Source organism: Rhopalosiphum maidis, chromosome 3, assembly GCF_003676215.2.
Source record: "Rhopalosiphum maidis isolate BTI-1 chromosome 3, ASM367621v3, whole genome shotgun sequence".
NCBI classification, from domain to species: domain Eukaryota; kingdom Metazoa; phylum Arthropoda; class Insecta; order Hemiptera; family Aphididae; genus Rhopalosiphum; species Rhopalosiphum maidis.
Window position 1 is genome coordinate 27,481,127 of NC_040879.1, and position 23,423 is coordinate 27,504,549.

Sequence of the window (23,423 nt, forward strand, 5' to 3'; positions counted from 1 at the left end):
AAATTTTTCACTATTGTTCAGTTAATTTGCTATAACTTTTAATAAATATAACTTATAATAAAATAAAATATTTATTACGAATACAACGTTGAAAGTAGTTTATGGTTCCAAATTTTGTTTTCACAAATTGCTAAAAAATCATATTCAACGTTGGTGTGCACAATTAAAATGAATGTTTTTTGAAATTGAATGATAATAATATGCGTATAGATAGTTTTCAAGATCACAATCATTTTAAAATTTTGGAATAAATAATAAATCGATAGAAACTTGACAACAATTTAAAAAGAAAAGCGGTTGATGATATGTTTTACCAGGTCATCTAAAATATTCGTTCTGAATTAAAAAATGCTTAGATGAAATTTATGCATGAATAAAAAATATTTAGGTAGGCATACATATAAAATTATACCTAGACTGCAATTTACGTATATATAAAATATAGCCGGGCCGCAATTTACATAAACAATTTAAAATAGGGCGCAATTTCCAGCGACCCACCGTATAAGATATTTTTGATTTTTATAAGCAGCTCTTAACAAAAATAATCAGGTACTAAGTATTTTGAAAAACTACTATAATATTTTGTTATACATGAATATTTTTAAATTAAATACATTAAAAACCTTTTATTTTACTAAATAATTTAATTTGATTAATACATACAAATATAAAATTATTTCAAAACTATTAGGTAAAATGTACTATATTAAAATATTTGTTTATTTGTTTTATTATGTACACTACATAGTTAAAAATATTATTTTATAATACTGCAGAAATAAATAGTATTTTAAAATAGATTGTGATATCTACATGATAATTTGATAGCTAAATTGAACTATAGAGTATATAAATATACAATAATTAATAGTCATATTGGAAAATCGTATTGTTTATTCAAAGTATAATTCAACATGGTAATTTTATAAAAAAAAAATAATATAATGTAGCATTAACATATAAATTTAAAACACACATTTTTAAATTCTAGATTTCTAAATTTTTAAAATTCATTCACTCGTTTATATTATGATACAGATTAATCGTATAAAAATAGTAATAACCAATATCGTTACGAATGAAAAATATTATGAAACATGAAATCTACGGTGTTTTTCAGTTATTGTATACAGTTGACATTAGAAAACATGAAAGCACGATGGCCCATCTGATAGTTTAAACTGTTTAAATCATAACTGACAAAAACAGAAATAGGTATCATATATTAATGAAATTTAAAAATAATACATAATATTGTATTGTTACAATAGTATCTTATTGGTGCTAATAACAGCCAAATAGATTAGACCTAAATGTCTTGAAGCTTAAAATTAATTAAAACACATAGATATACTTAATATTATATAATTTCAACGAAAATATCGTATTTTAATTATTCGTTGAAATTAGCGATGAATGACGAATGTACATAACGATGCTTAAAGACGATACAGTATAAACATATACTTAACGTTTAAAATATTGATCGTTGGCTAACAAAATGAACACGATTTCTTATTCTCCGCATTAGGACCGGAGAGTTTTACGAGTTCCGGTTGATCAGTTTCGTCGTTGTATTGTCCCAACATCGAGTTGATTAAAAACCTAAAAACCATGTTTATTTTAGTCAGAATTTTGGAAGAGGGGGTTGAAAAATAAACTTACTGCATAGAATCGTTAACCATCAGTCCGTCTTTAGCCGAAGTTTCTGTCCAGCCGATAAAATTGTTTTCTTTATAGAACGCTTCGATATCCAATTGATCGATTTGACGTTGAGGCAAATCGCACTGAAACAATAAAAAATATAATATTTCATTATCAGTACATATGTTACAGTCTTAAATATATATATGTGAGTGTGTGTACCTAAACATAACAGTAAACATTTTAATATTTCCAAACACATTAAATCATTATTCTAAAATACAAACGCACGAAGAGGAACTGAATTTAAGTACCTACTTAGATATTAGATTAAGGTATGATTCAATGATTGTATAAATTATAAATACGTTAAATATTTTAAGTCTGCAAACATGTTCTTCTCCCGTGATATTAATATATTGTAATCAAATATTACATATATATATATATATATATATATATACTAAATTTGAAATTTTAATGTAACCAAAAAAAAATATATAAAGCAATTATAATACTATACAGATATTCAACGGGTTCTTCAACCATACCAAGTGAAAATGGATAGGTACCTTTATCTAATACTATACTAATACTGTCTTATTATATACATAATGAATAAAATAGATTAAATTACTAAATTATTTTATTTATTTATTTTTAATTTATTTACGTAAGGTATTCATAATATTATTTTTAATGTGAAAGTAAAACCTATATTGACTATTGAAGCCATAAATGAAAAGAGAAAAAAATAGTTAGGTTCTTATTTTAACAATTTATCAATAAAAATATTATATTAAACGAAATGATATACTTGATAAATATTAAACGATAATTAACAAATTATGATTTAAATCATGGAGATTTTTTATATATACTTATATATATCAACAAAAATAATATCATATTATTAGAGATTTAAATTGGATTCATCTAAAAAAATATAACTATGATCACCTAGAATAAAAATTGAAGTAGAGTTTATTACATCTTATTGTTTTAAAATATTTGTATACACGGGTATTTAATTATTTTATTTATTTAAATCTTGAGCATTTTTAATTATTTGGTAAATAAAATGTTTTTTAATTTTATAATATGTATCTATTAATAGTATAAATTATGACTTCTGCTTAAATCAACTTGACAATAATATTACTATATAATTTATGATATTTCTATGTATTTGATAATCTATTATTTTAGTAATAAAATTTAAAATAAAGAAAAATTTGGGTCGTTAAATAATCAATTTTTAAATTATAAAATGGAGGATTATGTATAAAAAAAATGGGGTTCAAAAAAATTATAGTATATAGGTATAAATATTAAGATCTAAAATAAAATGTCTTGTATTGTAATTAAAGTGGAATATTCAACCTACTCGTATTAAAGGTATTATAGGTATCTTTATATATCTAAAAAAACCAAATAGACTCTATATACAAGTCTGGGAGTTGACTTTAAAGTAAATAAATTTAAAAAAAGTAGTCGGTACTATTAATTTAAATATATGGGTACGGTTTAATAAACTGTTATAAGTCATCATCCGTCATTACTCATTATCAAATGACAAATAAGTATGTTTTTGATAAAATTAAACTTTAATTGATATGCTATAAAGAAATTGATAACATAATTATTTTTTATTGTTTGTTTATGTTCTCGCAAATAAAATACAAAATAAATAGTTATTTACTTTGTATAAATTATATCCAAGTACCAATGTCACATATATGTATTAGTAATTAGTGTATTACGTATAGTAAATAGTAATATAACTAACGTACTTACTAGATATTATATTTATGCTCATTAACATTTTTCTAAAATTTAATTCGTACGACTATCAGATTTTAGTGTTTCACATAATACATTTTATATATAATATAACATCCATTTATATTTTATAATATATTTATGTACTATTTCATTTGTTTGAAATTACGAACAAAATATTTGTTTTATTATACTAACAGTTATTTTTTTTTGTCTGTATTACGCTACCAATAAATAATAGGTACATACATGGAAAAAAAATTATTTGTTTGGGTTATAAAATTTAATTATGTTATTTCTAAATTAATTGACGATAATTACTATTCAACTAATCCTAATACCATTCTTTACACTTCAAAACATCTCTAATATAAATAAACAAATTATAAATATCACATCTATAAAAAATAAGTTTAATTTATGGTATTATCTCATAGTCATATAGGTAGTTTGTAAAAAAAATGTTTGTTTATTGATTTAAAAAATGAATTATTACATAATATACAAGGTGATTTTTTAAACATGCTTACCCCATTTTTATACTTAAATTATGTATAAATACAAATTCTAATTTTTACATAGTTTCAAGTTGTTAAAAAACAATGTTTTTATTAAAAAATTATATTTTTAAATATTTTTTACTTTTTTGAATGACAACAGAGTTGTAATTTCATATTCTAAAGCAGAATATTTTTCTGAATATTTTTATACATAAAACTATGTTATCATTCAAAAATGTAAAAAACTTAAAAAAATATAAGAGTAAAAAATATTTAAAAATATAATTTTTTAATAAAAACGTTGTAAAAATCAAAATTTGAATATATGCATAATAATGGGGTGAGCATGCTTAAAAAATCACCATGTATATCTATAGAGGACGCGACACACAAGTTAACAAAATTATCTATATTAAACCCATTAAATAAATGGGTTTGAAATAGATCATTTCAATGAAATTTCAAGATGATATGAATCAAAATTTTAAATCTTAAATATATGTATTTAAACACTACTTTAAAGCATTTTAAAAGCGATTTTATGTCAATACCAATTATAATGGTTACGTTAAAACAAAATCTGATAGAAAACGGTTTCACGCGGGACAAATTTACGGGTACAATTTGGATAGACTTAAAACAGATTTATCAAATTTTCACTTTATGTAATTAGAAAAAAACTTTATCTATGTTGTAGCATTTTAATTTTTTTGATATTAATACTTAATAGCTTTAAAAAAAAAAATAAATAAATACAAAAATAATGAATTTTCACAAATGAATAATTTAAGTATTAAAATAAAAAACCACCATGACATAGATAAAATTTTTAGGTGATATATTTATATAAACTCTTTATATGGACTGGAGGATAATAAAATATTATGTTGATGTTTAAAAATCATTTTAATACCTTATTTCCCAACAACATGCATGGAATGGGACCACCGTCTAATTGAGTGCATTTCGCATCCACGTCTTTTTTCCACTTTAGCGTGTTTAAAAACGAATTCTTATTTGACAAATCAAACATAATCACACATCCATGTGCGTCTTTGTAGTATACGCGGGTCATCCACGTAAACCTCTCTTGACCTAAGCATGTAAAAAAACAGTGTCATGATTTTACATAAATAGGTAAGTACATTTATATTCAAGGTTTACTTAAAAACTTGATAACCATACGTAGGTACAGTTAGAGTGACTGACCTGCATTTAATATATTTCACTTGAAATTTATTTAGTATACTCATTACAGAACAGCTTATCTTTGCATTTTGATATAACTTTAAATTTACGCTACCGATATATACAGTACATAAAATAGGTTTATTACTATATTATGTATGACAATGTCAAAAAACTAAAAATTACATTTACATTTTTGGAAAGTTTTTAAAAACACAGTAGATTTGCTTTTTATTTCAGTGAGAAGTATGTTACTATAAAAATTACTCCGAATTACATGATGTAAATAACCTGCAGTAAGTAAAATAACTATTAAACTAAAATTATGCTACTCTATAGTGCTGTAAATATTTTCAAGTAATGAACAACTAGTATTACATAATAATTCAATAATATTTGCCATTTCCATTTTCTATTTTTTTCCTAAGTTATTATAATTTGAACCTATATGATTTGCTGTAACTATATAATTACGTAACTATTGACTAATAATTATAACATAACAAATAGTATAAATGAAATCATCTTCAAATCTACAACACCCTATTATTTATATTGTACAGTGTTTGTTATATTATATTAAACATTATGTAAGACTTAACAACAAACCTGCTATATCCCATAGTTGTAATTTAATAGTTTCCGTTTCGGAAACTTTGATAATTTTTAATGCGAAATCAACACCAACAGTACCCTTGTACTCTCTGCTATATGATTTTTGTACATATCGTTTGACAAACGCTGTCTTGCCCACAGTCGGGTCTCCTATTATGATTACTTTGAACAACTTCTCTGGCATTATGGTATCTGAAATTTAAATAATTAAATCAATAACATTTCGAGACACAAGTATGCAACAAGTAAAAATTGTTTGCAAGCGTTAATAGAATTTACAATTATCGTGATTTCTATTCTGTGTTATTATATTTATATACATTCCAATGGAAAATAAATAGATAATTTTTAACGCGATGTTTACGGAAGCGTATAAATAATTTATGTAATTGAACATTTTTAAAAACCATTGACGCTAAAAACTAAGTGGAACTATTTTTAATGTATCCAAGTAACACTCGTAATCTATTTGGTTATTTAAATTCACAAATCTTGAAAATAATCTTTTCAAATGATGTATACATCTAAAGGTCGAAATGGGATCAGTTTTATAAATTATAATATTTTTTATATTTCATGAATCGAATGTTGTTCGTAAAAACTGTAATCCGGGACCACGGCTATACACGTGAGATCGAATGAGGCTCACGTTAACAGACATGTGCTTGCCCGTGCAGTCTATAATAAATAAATTACCTATATACATACTACAGTATTAAATAGCGTAGGACGTTTAATTACTTGGCCGCGTGTTATAAACTTTTAAGTTACGTATACACGATAAACACTTATTTTTTTTTTAAATTATCGTTTACACTCTGATGGTGTTGCGTAACGACTAGTGACATACAATATGAATTTTCGTACAAGCGACTCCATGAAAATGCCTATATATAACGGTATTATGTGTTTGATATATGTATAGTGCCTCACCGGTTGTGTCTTCGTATGCACTATATACTCCTCTACCCACTAAACATTAAAACTTACATAACTATTTGAATAAACTCAATGGAAATAAGTTCTTTAAAGTGTTTATATAAATAAAAATTATTACCTACTATATGTACCTCATTATCTCAGCTTTTTATGATATGAATAAAAATAATATTGTGCAGACACTTTAATGCAGTAATAATATTTCAACATTATATTTTTACAAATATTAATTAGTATTAATATATGTTATAAACTGGGACCTATACAATATCGAGTTAAAAATGATTAATATATGTTTATGGTAAACATTATACATTAAAGTAAAATTTATCAACGGCCATAAGTTATCTCAGCTGTATAAAGAAAAGTTGAAATTTTATTTTTATATTATACAGCTAACAGTTAACATTGAAGCATAATATATTGAGTTTAACTTAATTATTGTAATTAGCAAGGATCTAAAATAGTAAAATAATATTTAAAATTTGTATTTATGATTAGTACGTAATGAATAAATAAACAGGTAAATTATGTTTAAATTTATTAAACTAATTCATAGAAAATTACAACTACTAATAACAATATATTCATCTCTAATATTATATTAAATAATCATTAATGAATAAAAATTAATTTTAAGTAATCATAAATTCGAATGAATGATCGAATATTTAAATTTTAAATTATATTCGAGTATTAAGTGGACATTGATTATTTTTGTATGAAAATCATAGATATGGTTTATATAAATATATATTATTAAATTTTATTAACTAGCGAAATATGCGACTTAATGCGATGTATAATAGATATCATTATAATAATGAATCTACATGTATAAAGAATTATATACATGAATATTTACATATTATACAGATATAATATTATAAATAATAAAATATTTGAAATTTAAATAAAAATCAATACAATTCGACGATTCTATACAGAATTTTATTAGTATGTATAATCTAAGTCAGCAGCTATAGACTAATCAAAACCTAATATGATTGATGGCGTTACAAATTACAATCAATTATGTATTTATATAGATTAGGTCATCGCTTCGAAAAACACAATAAATTCTGAATGGATAATAAACGGTTTGTCATGTTGATGGTTCTACAATACATAAAAACACAATTATAAATGTTATAAATTATATAACATATAATTACCTTATATATTTTATATATACTGGGTGATTTTATCGAATAATACTCATTATTTTACGTTTTTAATTTAATATATTCTGAAGCAGAAAAATTTTTGAAGTATTCTGATCTATAAAAATCGAAAGCTGGATAATTGGGAGTTATAAGTACTTAAAGTTTAGGTAAGCAGAGTAGCAAAAGTAACCCCGAAAAATGTTAATCTATTGCTCTGCTTACTTAAATTTTATATATTTATAACTCATTAACTACTGGGCCAAAATTCAATTTTTATGTATCAAAATACTCTAAAAAAAATTATTTTTAAAAATATATAAACGTAGATATATTTTAAAATAACGAGTGATATCCAATAAAAGAATCACAGTGTAATACATAAATATAGGTTATTCATATACTACAATGAATTATGAACATGATTCATGCTATGTGAAAATTGTTTTACTTAAAATTAAAATATATACTACTTATTTTATTAAATTTATAGATAAATAGAAGATACCTAATAAACCTATAATACTACCTAAAAACATTAACAATTTCAGTATATATTTATTTTAAAAATGTAAACATATTAATTCATGACAATATATTTTTAAGTATACCTCTTAGATGAAAATCACGGATATCATTCCCGATGTCATACTTTTCAACTGATGAGCGTGCATTTGGTCTGCGATATAATTTGTCATGGTCATCCCCATCATATTTTTTTTCTTTTAAATCTGTGTCGTTGTCATTTACGAATTGAGTCTTTAGCAAAGACATAACATATTAATTTTTTTCCAAAAATAACGATTTTCGTCCAATTGTAATTATTGCACACTTTTTCAAAAAAACAAAATATAATCATTAAGGCAAATTTCGATCAAGTCAGGTTATTTTTTACAAACAGAAAAATTTTAAATTTAAACAGTACAATTTCTATAAAAAAAAAAATACGAACTAAGCAAACATAAATATGTATATACAATATATATTATACTCCATATAAAATAAATGTTATTAGTGTATTAATTAATCACATTATTTAATCAATTTCATACGAAAATTCTATTTTAGTATGTATAAAGAATAAATTATACAATAAAATAAATTAAGAATTTTAAACTTTTAAGTGTCAACTCAATACTTAGCATATTATTTCTTTAAATTTCAATTAATTTCATTTATGACTGCAATAATAAAAACAAGTACCTATCGAAAACAAATTTTAAAACTTGAATGCCATTTTATTTAACATGATTTTATAATACCAATATATGTATTGTTTGAACAGGTTTTCTTGTATATTTACTGTAATATATCCAATATGTTGAACATTTGATTTTTTTTATTATTTTACATAGGTACCTACTATACTTTTTTTAAAACATTACCTACAAAATGGATAACGTCGTTTTTCATACTTATTTGTTAATATTTTATACAACTTAAGATTGCAATTATAAGTAGAATTAACAAAAAAAAATTTTATTTAATATAAATAAACAGCAATGATACCTAACCCAGCTTTCATGATTCATATTGGTATGAACACGTGCACTTAGTGTGGTGACAAGACCGAGGAATTCCACCCCTCCGGGGGGATTTTGAATAATTTCGAAAATGTTAAGTTTTATTATTGTTTATTAAATAACATTTCATTGATATTTTTATTATAGTATAGATTTTTTTTTAATGTGCTTCTTGCCTTTATTTCATAGTATGCAAATACTTCTTAATGCACTTTTTAGTGTTTGATTTTATTATGCCATTCCATAATAAATTTCCCGCAGGCTTCCATGGGCACAAATCGGTATTCTTCTATTTTAATCAGCAAATAATAAAATACAACTATAACGATTCAGATTAAAATCTTGTTTGATATTAGATATAGTACCTAGATATTTTGAAAAATGAATAAAATTAAATGGCACAATTTGTCAATTCTATAGGGATTTTTTGCCGAGAAATGATCATCTGCCAAAGCTAAAAATCTATACAGTATTATAAGACTATTTTATGATCCCTTATTTTAATTTATTAATAAAACAAAAATTATTGGACATATGTGGTCATCTTGATAAAACATTAATGATAATAAAAAAAAAACCATGATTTAATCTCATGTATTTTTGTCAGATAGATTTTAATTTATTAGAAAAAATTCAAGTATAATATTGCAATTATAGCTCATCAAAATTAGAATTAAAATGTGTAAAAGAGATTTCTGTAATTTACTGCAGAACTATGTCAACATGGAATTTAATTCAAATTGCAAATTAGAAAGTCTTGGTTAGTGGTTACTGTTAAACGCAGTATAATCAGAAACCAAAGCGCTAGTACTGCCATTCATTCATCTGTAAGAATAGATTTTACTGATGGTCTATGACTGTCCGGTCTAACTGACTTATATTATCTAGTATTAAGTAACAAGTGGTGAATGAAAGGAAAGATTAAGAAAGTTTAGTGGGTGAATGTTAATATAAATATATAATTAGATCTAGATAAAATTAGTTTTAATAGATCGAAAAATGAGCATTTAATATGGATAAAATAATATTATAGCCTAAAAAATTAAACGAAAATCATAAATTTTTTAGTTAATTATAAGTCTATAAAAACTTTGTTGCTACGCTTATTATAGAAATAACCTTAGCTTTCAAGAAGAAAAAAGTTTTCAAGCTTGTCTAATTTTAAATAAAATAATTAAATAATAAAATGCTCTAATAGGGTCCCCAATTACGAAACACGTTTTAATATGGGGGAATGTGCCTAAACTAAAGTCTAGTTTAAATTGTATATGTGTGTGCATATAAATATACAATACACGCTATACGTGGATAAAGTATTGCTTCCGTTTAGTATATTTCTAATTTAAATTTTGAATTTTTGAACTAATATAAAATAAAAATTATATCACGCGTGCATTAACAATGTTAGAAATGTAAAAGTAGAATTATAAATTTATAACTTACGTCAATAATTATTTGGTGTAAACCCAGGAATAAAAACTCAATATTAAGACATCGGTACATTTGTATGTCACACACTACGATAAATTAATAAAAACAATATTGACTGTATTGTATAATTTGGTTTTTACTTTTTTTAATAATTATATTACTCATGTTTATACTTCATAGACTAGTAAACTATTAGTTATTAATTATTATAGTTTACTGTCATCTCACTGGCTTTTTTTATTGCACCGATTGAATATGCAACCGTGATAGACGCTTACATTTTTAATTTTTTTTTGATAATCATTTACTTAAGCTGCAATTTGCTACAAAGGATGAAACTTAAGAAAAAATATCACAGGATAGTTTTTATTTTATTTGTAATAAATAAATGTTAACTATATAAATTAACTAATTTTGTTAAAATATTAAATTGGTATTATTTTGTTTTGTTATTTTATATTTTAAATTTCAATAATAATTCACTTTACTATATATATGATTTGGCTCTATAATACTCTATAGAATTATAATAACATGGAATCCATTAGATTATCTAACATTAGAGTATTTTGCCAATAAACATGTTTACAGCAAAAAAATAATATAGAAATTGGTTATGTAACATATTATTCAAAACCGTGGTTAGGAAATTCATAATCGTATACTCATTACTTATAGGTGATTGGCAATAGGCATTCTTAATTATCTAAATTTACATAATTACGAAATTTAAAATAAAAACATGGAAAGTATAAATAATTAAACGATTAATTAGTCAATAGTCATTGTGATTTATACATTTTTCTAATCTCATAAAATCAACAAACAATAGTATATTTTATGTTTTTGATATTGTAATACCATACAAATTTTACTTCGAATGCTGGAAATCGCTTATTCAATATACAATACATCCAAAACTATAAAATACATATTTTTTTAATTATTTATATTTTATCAAATATTATTAATTTCTATGTATGTTAACATTTAATTTTAATGAGTTGAATTTGGTTAAATTTACATATGTTTTTAGCTTATTAACATGCAGTTATTAGTAATGAATATTGGAACCATTAAGATTAAATAATAATTATATTTTCAATAAGATTATTTGCTATTTGAAATTATTATTTTTTTAACATTCATTACAACGAAAATCATCGTGTACACTGTACATACATCAAATAAATTATCGGTGTTTTACATTTTTTTTTTTTTTATCTAATTCAAACTGTAGAAAATAGAAATATTAAAATATACTTGATGAATGTATAATTATATATAGGTTATATGGTATATAGTATATACACTATTATAATATAATCCAATCAACAAATGCGTTTGTTATAATTGGTAAATCGTTTGGTGTTCAAGAATAGTTAAGTAATTGTGATATCTACTAATATAGATAAAGTTGGAAAATTGTTGGAAAAATCTTAGCAAGTCAGGTTTTCATAGTGGAATGCCCTCGGAATAATTTGTTTAATACAATGACTCATAATAAATTGTATCAACTATAAGTTGCAGTAATTTATCATTTATCAATGTTTAAATTAATTCATATTTTTAAAAATTAACGATTTATGTAATATTTTGATATTGCTTTTTTCAACTACATATAATATGAAGTTAATATATTTTTAAGTTATTTAAGGAAAATACTATAAGTACAAATAACTGAAATTTTTAAAACAAAATATAATAGACCCCGTGAGCCTAAGTATATATACTAAATATATACTACATAAAACAAGTAATTAAAATTATACATATTATGCAAATTAACAGTATAGGTACATAATATGACACTAGTGGAATAAAAATGTCGAAAACAGGTTATTATTATATTATACTTAACAAGGTTAAAATATATTTATTACAGGAAACTTATGAAAAATGTTTATGTTTATTTAATTAAAATATAGACAACAAATAAAAAACTATGTGAACATCATAGTATGCCAATTTAACTATACTCAACCTTCTACCAATATTCAAGGTCATGTTGTACATAGGAAAATTCTAAGTAGAAGTGAATACATTTTAGAAAACCAAAAATAAAAACAAATAAAATAAAAAATAAAGAATAATAACTAATAAGAAAAATAAAATATTTACATTTTATTTTAAATGTAGGTACCTATAACAAATATTAGAAACATAATCACTGCAATATAAGGAGTATAATTTTCACGTCATACGTCATTGAATATCAGACTACTGTTTTTTTGTCATTTGCTAATTCACAAAACTTTTTGTTTTAAATTTCTTATTTCTTATTTTATAACTTTTATTATATTATAAGATACTTACAACTTCCATATAGCTTATAGATAAATGTCATTTTCAATAGCCCATAGCCAACCAACGTTCACTTTCAGTAAAATGAATAAAATACAAACGAGAAAGCCAGTTGTACATATTATCGAAATTCCAAGTTTTTTTTACTACTTAATAAAAATTAATTTAAACATTATACGTTTACAATATTTTTATACTCTGTCTCAGTGTATAAGTTGTTATCTTTAACATATATAATGTCATATTATGTGTTTATATAATATGGTGTATAAACAAACAATAGTAAATATACAACGTATTTTTGTTATATACCATTTTTCAACAAATATCTATAATTATCTATACGTGATATTATCATTAAACATATTTAACAAGCATTAGCTGTACATAAAATACATTTGATTTCAATAATATAAACAATTTTCTGCATAAGTTCGAATAAGTTTAACGTTTTATATTTTAAACATTTAATTAATAAATATTTAGAAGAATTAATGAAAAAAAAATTTAATATAATCTATAGTTTTTAAATTCTAATTCTAAAAATCATTTTTATAAATGAACGAAATTGTTGGAATTCGGAACTTCGATTTTTTTTTTTTTATTAGTAGTATTTTAAACTCGTTAATTAATCGCATAATTAGTAAATTTATTACAAACTATACGTAAGTATTTATTATTTTCCAATCACTCACATTCCATAACTACTTACTAAGCTAATATTTTAACATAACGTCATAAGGCACGTAAAAATAGTTTATTAATACCTACGCCCATCTGTTAAAATCAATATAATATGGTAGTATCGTACACTATAGCATTGGCTGTATTTTTGGTATACTAGTAATTACTGACAACTGTAGGTATTGGTTAAAGAGTATTTTTGCCCATCAGTGGTTTTAGATTCACCGAAAATACCATATCTGGGTAATTACTGAAAAAACCTTATTATATGAGTAATAAACAAATACCAGATACCAAAATCGAAATTTAAAATACTATACCAGCGTCCAGCTCCATTTTGGTATACACACGAATGACGAATATGTATTAATATTGCTTTGACATATTTTTCATATGTTAATTTTTAAGTATTTAAGTATTAAGTATTAAAAATAAATAATAAATAATTAAAATAACAAGAACATACAACAATATAATAACAATGATACAGTACAAACACTTTTCCCATATACATAACTATATACGAGTATAGCCGTATAGGTACCTATAATAATGATTATATGAAGATTATCAAATTTATTGTTGTATACTCTATAAACACGGATAACTACAAACTATACATGCTATTGATGACCTAACTAACAACTATTTATCAATATTTTATGAATACGGTTAATACAATAATATTATTAAAACCTATGCAAGTTATTTTTTAATTATTCTCTACAAATATCAACAAAATTTCGAACTCATTTACGAGTTAAAGAAATGTTGATAACTGATTGTTATCAATTCGACCTACATATACTAAAATCGATTCACCGTTCTACGATAATAATAATATTTAAAAACCTTAATATTTATGAAATAAGTATTTATTATTTTAAATTTTAATTATCATTAGCGATCAAAATAAACAACTTTAATTAATGTTAAATATTAATGTTTAACTATAGGAATTAAAATATACTAATTTTAAATATCGATATCTATATTTTAAGCCATAATTTATTTAGCACATGCACGTTATCTTGAAACTCCGCTCACTATATAATACATATTTTTAACAAAATGTCAACGTTATGAAACCGTAAGAAAAAACAATTTACCAAATCATCTTTCTGAAATTCTAAGATTGCAAACTGAAGCAACAAACAAAATATTAAAATGTTCATAACCAACAGAATAATACAAACTTTTATAGTAACTAAAAAATAAATAAAAAGTAGTACTCAGCAGATTAATAACCTTTGATATTGAAGCGAAATAATCACTAAAAAAAAAAAAAAATACAATGTTAAGCGTTTATTTTAGTAAATACGACTACTGCACAAGATATACAAACGTACAGTATAAAAACACTCTTCAGTAACTTTGTAATTTACACAAATTCTGTGGATATAAATATATATATAATATATTTTTTCGTGAAGTCAAAAGTTTATCATAAATAAAACGAAAAAATAAATGCTACAAAATGTATAAATGCTAATTTTTTTAATTACGTTGATTTTGTTAATTAATATAGAACATATAGTCGTTCGTAATATTTTAAAGTTATAAAGAGTATACAGACTATGATAGGTTAAAACTTATCAGTTATGATATAATATATATTTTCTACTTAGATATTATTATTAATCACTATTTAATTTAATGAATTATATTTTAAACAAGTCCATCTAATTATATAACAATATCAAATATTGAAGGTATATTAAAACGATAAGTTTCTAATTACATTATATACATTAAAGGTATATAAAGTAAGTATCTATCGATTATATTTTAAACCTAATATATATAAAATCTAAATTTTAAACTTAAGTCTGACCCTATGAATTTTAGTACATACATAATACAAATATATAATAATATACATGTATTTATTTAAAAAAAATAGGTATGACATCCTAATATGTTAAATACAAATTAATAATGTAATATATGTTAAAAAACTAAACTTTGTAAAATGAACTTATTTTTATTTATAGTTATCACCCAAAATGAACGTATTATGCCATTATGGGATTATATAGTTGGGATTCAGCTAAGAAATAAAATTTAAAAAAATACAAGCATTCCAAAATATCGGATTTCACAAGATTGCAAATGCTTCACCTTTTATCTCTTTTACCTATATATCCTTCCACCAAGAGTTTGGCTTTAAAGCAATTAAGGAAAAAAGAGCAATCTTTTATAAACGTTTTATTACTAAATTAGAAAACCACCAAAATCTATTGATAAAGCTTACACTTCACTTAACTTCCTGGAAATTCTAGCCGTAAACTTAAAAGAAAATAGTATCGTGATCTCCTAACTTAATCCTCTAACGTATCAATCCCAGGATAAATATATCATTAGATGGCTCATTAATCACATAACCCCTATAATTTATTTATTCTTATCTCACAATACTGCTTGTTGTATAAAATGTATTTCTTATTATGATAAAAAAAAAAAAAATTAAAAATTTTAGATTCTAAGCGGAGTGATAAAGATTGATATAAAAATGTGCGTTTTTTGTCTGCCATCATTTATTGAGACAGAAATACAATTTAAATAGTTCTTTAAGTCGAGAAAATGTATACAAATTATTTTTCAGTAAGAAATGCATAAACAATTTCTATTACACCTTAAATTTGAAAATTTAACAAAATATTTCTCATTAACTCTTCTATTTATAACTTAAATAAAAAGTTTACCTGAAAATGACAATCATTGTTTATGAGCAATTGAAGTTCAAATTAAAAAGATTTTGGCTATGTAAAATTTTATAGTAATTTTTGTTGTTACTATAACAATTAAAAAAGGTAGCCATTAGGTAAGAGGGTACCGCTCGCTCTTTTGCTGGTACATTAAATGTTGAGTGAGTCACACGTCTTTTATTTTAATTCAATGATGGTATACTATATATTTATATGCAAAAAAAGATTCTAAGCGTAGATAGTCTGCAGATTATACCACTATGCATATTAAATAAGTTTTTTTGATATAACTACTAAAGTCATTAAATTTATTTTTAATATTATAGTAGGTTAATAAAATGTTTTCCGAAAATATTGCATTATTACAACTTTTATAACTCAAAATGTAATAAATCCTTGTAAATACCGTAAAACACTAAAAATAGATTCATTCATACATTGCATCAATAAATAATGACTAAAAATCAATAAATAAAAAAAAAAGTTATTGCGTATATTTAAATTTATAATTATAATAAAATAATAATATAATATACCTACGTAAAAAGTCTAAGCCCCCATGAATAATGTTTTTGATTTATAACAATATAAAAAATATAGAAAATTCAAATTTTCTCTTTAAATAAGTCAAAATGTTTTGAAAATGTTACTACATAATATAGGAAATAGTTATACAAATACTTGTTTCTACGGTTATTCGTTTGTTTTTGAATTATAACAAAGTAAACAAATCAATTTTGTCGAAAACTGGCGTAACAATACTTGCTTTTACTTAATTCTTTGTTTTGTTTTTAAGAGAAAGTTTTCAGAAAAAGTAATGGATATTTTTTTACTTAGGACCCCTCTCCCGCCAAAAAATATATAGTAATAATTTTATTTTTTAAGTTTAATTTTGTAACAAATTAGATATTTAAACGAATTGTACTTTCCTCGTAATCAATTTTCGTATGTACTTGATATGATTTTTTATTGATTTCAAATTTTACACACACGTATTATATTTATAGTGACTTACTCCTAAATAATGAGGTACACTCGATACCTATTGTGAGGTTATCTACCTTTCTTTTTTTTTTAGTAATTAATTGATCATTAAATACATGGTTAAACAATATCCAATTGCAATTATATATTTGTTTCAGTGTTAATTTTCAACTTAGTTAGAGGTAACTATAACTTTCACCAAATATTTATGATATCACTTTCTATACTTAACATAAATAATAAAAAAAAAAAACTTTATTATCCATGATATATGTAATTTTAAAATATTTTATCTGTTTTTGAATACTTAGTATTTGATTTATACGTATAGACGTTAAAAATTTTCTTTCTTTTTAGTTTATTATGTTATGTTGATAAAATTGTTGAAGTTGAGACAAATAACTTGAAAATGAAAAAACTAACTTTATAAACGGCACTTATTTTAATTAAATACATGTATAATACTGTTCTATAAACATTTAGTGTTAGAATTTTGACGATATTTGTCAATTCAGAAAAAAAAATTATACATTTTTAACTAAAGAATAATTTTTAATTTTTAATTTTTGGTATTTAATTTCACTAACCTATATTATTATTATATAATCAGAATGAATTTCTCAGAATATATAATTTTAAGCTACTTATTTTACTTATTTTCGATTTTTAGATTTTGAGCATAGTATTAAATGTATTGATTTTAGAATAATGTTTGTTTTTTTCTTGTCTATCATTACTTTTTGAGACAGAAAATAGAACCACAATAATTGTTTACAAAAAGCATTTAAAGTTAGAATTTTGACAAAATTAATCAAAATCTCGAAAATGTATAAATTACTTTGTAGTTAAAAATTTATGAAACATTTCTTTTTATACCTAAGCTTTAAAAATTTAATACAAGATTCCTCATAAGTTTTCCTACATACAACAAAATTAAAATGTTTAACGGAAATTTATATTAAATTCTTATGACTGTTTAAAGTTCAAATTTGTACTTAAATAGATGTTCTTCCGTGTAATAACTTTTTCTATTCGAAAGATTTTTGTTTTTTTTATTGTAATTCAAAACAAATTAAAATTTTTTTGTATGCCAAAAAACTTGAATTTAATAAGAATAAATTGGTATAACGACAATTTAAAAATATTAAGATATAATTATAGGCACAGTTTTTCTTTATAAGCATTTAAAGTTCAAAATTTGTTAAAATCACAACATTTTGGAGATAATTTTGTAGTTCACAATTTATAAATCTTTAAATTGTATAGCTTAAGTTTGAAAATTTAATACGTTGTTCTCTATAATTAGTTCATACTGTAATTTTAACTAAAAAATCAAAATAATATGCAAATACAATTAGGAACCTTTAATAAAATAAATATTGCAGTTAAAATTTGGACAAAATTGTGTACATTAACGATAATAACGATGTTAATTATTCTATTATAATTCAAAAAACTCTATTCGTAGTCACTTATAACTTTTACATATATTTATGATTCATGATATACATAAGCAATGCAATTTTCGAATTATGCAGATTAATTTATATTTATTACCTATGTATACCATGAACAAAAAACATATTTAAAAACTCTGTCTTAAAGTAAGGTGGTTTTGATCTAAAAGTTAATAAAAATTATATAAAATGGTATAAATATAATATATATTATTATTATAATTAAATACTAATAATAAGATAAATGCATTATTATCAGCAAAAATTAAATCAACCTATTGCAATACTAATAGCAAAATTAATTAATTAATAGTTTTATCAAATAATATATCATGAATTATATTTAATGATATATTGATATAGGCTGATCCTAGATCGATGTTTTGGTGAAAAAGTTTGAAAATGTAATAAAGGTTCCTATTAATAAGTTATAATAATAATAATTAAAAAATATAAATTCACACATTTTTTTTTAATGTGTAATTAATTTGAGAATTAGATTAAAATTTGAAATTTAAACGAAAAATAACGATTGTTATTCAAAGAATTTAATATTTATTGTAAAAGACTTGAAACTTTTCACCTATATAAATTATTATTTTTTATACGCACGATTTTATATTTTAAATTATTTATATTAATTTCAAGCTATTTATGTCATGTACTTATTTATACATCAATATTGACTTATAATGGTTGAACCCACCTATAAGTTAGTCACAACATTATATCATATTATACCTAATATCACAATAATTATATAATAGGTACCTAGTATAATATATACAATGATATTTTTAAAAATAAAAATTAGTTCAAATTCAATCTATTGTTACAAATAGAAAAATAAATTGCCAATTTTAGTAATAATATCTATGTAGGTAATTTATTCCTAAATTAATCCTTGAATTCAAATTAAACACTTTTATCTGCTCAATTATAGCGTAAACTTATATTATACAACATAACGAATTTCTCACTGTTTTTTTTAATTTCTCGACAGGTAAATACGAAAGAATTGTCTACACATAATTATTTGAAACAAATATTTAAAACTTAAAAAAAAGTCTATTTCACTAAAATATGAAACATGATCACTTTTATCAATTTACTAATTAAAACTCGTAGGTATTGTGACAAGGAATAAATTAAAATTCTCGTTATTGTATAGGTCAGTATTATATAGACGATAGACCTATACGGCTATAAATTATAATACTAGTCAAACAAAATAAAAATTAATAATATGGTAGTAAAATTTGTATTGTATTACTTATTGATCTTAGTCATTTGAAATGCCTTGTAGCAATAAGTATATATTTTCAATGTTGGATTTATTATATAATACAATTGAAATAGAATTTATTTTATTTGCAAAATATGATTAATCATAATAATAAAGGTATTTCCATGGTTTCATATTTTATTATTTATACAAAGTTATTAAAACACGTAGGTCATAGTGATAATTATATAAAAATATCTAAACTAATAGACTATACTTAAATATATGGTACTCATGATTAACGATTTAATTATATTGTTTCACAAATTTTGGATAGGTATTAAATATTTAATTTTGTTTGATATGATTTATAACCTAATCTTGTCACATTAAAAAATCGTAATTCTTGTAAATATATTAATTTAATAATATGTTATTTGTATGTAGGTAAGTGTATTAATGGGAATCCAACACTAAAAGTGTTAACACCTTATAGAATTATAAACAGCAATTTTATATTCAGTCGAACCAATTAAGTGCCATTGGCTTTAATATTACAGAGAATTAACTTTAAATCCGACGTTAAAACAGTACCTATTTGTGTTTTATGTTGGTTCTTTAAGATATTTTAACTTTTAAACAAGCTATAAGGATTTTGAAATTGTTCATTTTACATAGTCATAACTTAAAAATTGAAATTTCGTATAAAACCAACGTATAAACAGAAAATGTTCCTACATTTAATTTTTATATTACGTTAATTCGCTCAAATATTAATTAAAGTAAGCAACATAACATTGGTTCTGCTGAACGCAAATTTGGTGCATTGTACGTTTTATAATGCAACTCAACCCAATGTAGGTAATACATATAATAAATAAGTCAAACAACATATTCGCTATGATGCTATATAAACTTCAATCCAATAGAAACATAGCAATGACAACAATAAATATATGAAAAATAATTTCTGAATCACCAGTAGTTTTAAATAACAACCACGTATAATTTTAAAATATTTTTCATGTTAAGATCGATAGACATTTTTTCAATTCGTTGAAATAGCCGATTATTTCAGGTGTGTAGCAGAATCCTCGAAACTACACAAAGGGAAATATTTGATCCCTTGAACTGATCTACAGTCCACCCACTGTGACATTATGTTGCAGCAATGCAGTATCACCCTCTTTTTTTCTTAAACCATTTTAAAGAAGAAGAGCAGTACGCAATTGAGAATTTGAAAACCAATTCGTTTCAAAAATCAAAAAGTAACATTGAAAATAAAAAGAAGAGAAGAACCGAATTATTATTTTAAACTCGAGTCTGATTAATTTGCGAAAATAGTTACTTATTATACGAGTAATAACTAATAAGCAATATATCTATATAACTATGACTACAGATAATATAATTAGACATGCGTATAGCGTATATTAAGTCGATCTTAATATTAATATATTATTTTGGCTGTAGTTTTTTATATGATATTATTAGCTTGTAACACCTGTTAATAAATACAAAACAAATTAACCTATTTTTTTATAGTCCTTTATTCACATTGTTAATATTGAATAGGAATGATCAATGAACACCTTCTAAGGTTAAAGAGTATATAAGTATACTATATAATATAATACGAGATAAACAGATACGACATTAATATAAAACGTACATTCTATACGTAAGTACTACTTATATTCTAAAATATTATGAACTTATCTAATATTTAATAGCAATAAGTTATTAACTATTGTTATTATTCCTACATTATTATTAAATTATTTTTTTTTCATAAAATACTTATTTTGACAATCCATACAATATTGTCTGTTTATTTGACAAGCGGCGTGAATTTAAGTTGGTACGCAGTGTCATCATAAATAATATTGTGATGTTATTCGGGTAAAAACCGGCAGGCTGCAGAGTGCAGATGGTTTCCAAAATGCGCGATGGGTCGAAGTAAGTATGGTAAATAATATTATAATTGTTATATCATACCATTTTTATGCTTTATATTTATCAACTATAATAATACTTTATAAATTATAACATTTTCGACGAGGAGACCGAATAAGGTTGGGCGTATTACCACAGATTTAATTTGAATTTTTTTCTAGTGCAAACTCAAAAATAAATATTTAAATAAAAAAAACTATCAAAACATTATTTCATCTCTATCATTCCATTTCGATTGGTATTCACGACAATAACGATCTATATTATTCTGTGAACTACTCATAACTGAAAAAGTATAGACCGACTATTGGACATTATCAGGTATCATGAAAGAATTTCTGGTCAATGAAAATATACCTATACTCCACGCTAAAAACAAAAACCTCCGTAGAGCATAGATAATAATATAATATACTCTTTCTTCTACGAAAAATACTGGGGACCCAAATCAGTTTAGTAAATAGTTGATACGCCAAAATATGGGCATATCCATTCCATATCTCAAGGTTGGAAAACCAAAAAAATTATAACAGTGACTAAATGTATCACTAATCATAAAGTGTCCTTTTGAGATACTTTTTTATAATTGTATGGAATAATTATTGCTTATACTTAATTCCCTAATTTTAACAAAAATGATAACATGTGTGATGTACTTAGGTACATACTATAGGTACGACAAGTGTTAATACTACCTATTCAAATTTGTATAAATTACAAAAAAGTGATCTATGTCCAGCTATGTGTATCATCTTTGTATTACGACAATGATGTTACAATATAATATTAAAAACAAAAATATGATATTGAAATGTGTAATACTCACGCGGATCAAAACATGTCAACCGTACTATAATAATAATAATATTATAATGCACACCGTGTGATAACGCCGCCGCCGTTACGTAATACACATGGAGAGTACAACACGACTGCGCGCCAAAAGACCAGGTGGACGGTGTGAACAAGACGACAACAACGACGACGACGACGACGAGGAGAACGGTGCGCGGACACTCGCTGTTGACGAACTGGTGGGACGCACGAGTGCACGAAACTGAATAATATTGTGGTAATGCGTCGGCGGGCGGGAGTGCGACGCGTTTATCGCATTTACACGGCCGCCGCCGCCATGGAGGGAATGTTGTTTAACCGCTCTTATACCGCCTCACGGCTCCGTGCAGCCGATTGCCGAGTGCCGCCGCAGCTGTGGCCTGCTGGTACGACTCATTTTATTAAACATTATTGTAAAAATGTCGACTGTAGTAAACAGTTCGCAGGTAGACGGTAATATGATAAATTTTTTGTCGCAACAGT

At 23.6% G+C, this 23,423-nt stretch overlaps 1 protein-coding gene across 1 annotated transcript; it reads right to left on the reverse strand.

The window, feature by feature from the left end:
• Window positions 1-877: 877 nt before the first annotated feature.
• LOC113556459 (ras-related protein Rab-7L1-like) lies at window positions 878-23,162 on the reverse strand. The gene is made up of 6 exons (XM_026961412.1): window positions 22,933-23,162; window positions 8,446-8,665; window positions 5,727-5,924; window positions 4,843-5,024; window positions 1,669-1,790; window positions 878-1,608 (listed from the first exon to the last, which is right to left on the reverse strand). Exons 2-6 carry the CDS (start codon window positions 8,606-8,608, stop codon window positions 1,497-1,499), a joined length of 777 nt encoding a protein of 258 aa, XP_026817213.1. The 5' UTR covers window positions 8,609-8,665; window positions 22,933-23,162; the 3' UTR covers window positions 878-1,496.
• Window positions 23,163-23,423: the final 261 nt, after the last annotated feature.

What these genes read in the sequence shown, in the direction of transcription:
- LOC113556459 (XM_026961412.1), bottom strand. Translation starts at nt 8,608, where the DNA reads ATGTCTTTGCTAAAGACTCAATTCGTAAATGACAACGACACAGATTTA. An exon ending in CCGTGATTTTCATCTAAGAG is followed by an intron (nt 5,925 to 8,445) that starts GTATACTTAAAA and finishes TTTAAATTTCAG; the next exon opens with ATACCATAATGCCAGAGAAG. An exon ending in ATGGTTAACGATTCTATGCA is followed by an intron (nt 1,609 to 1,668) that starts GTAAGTTTATTT and finishes CATGGTTTTTAG; the next exon opens with GTTTTTAATCAACTCGATGT.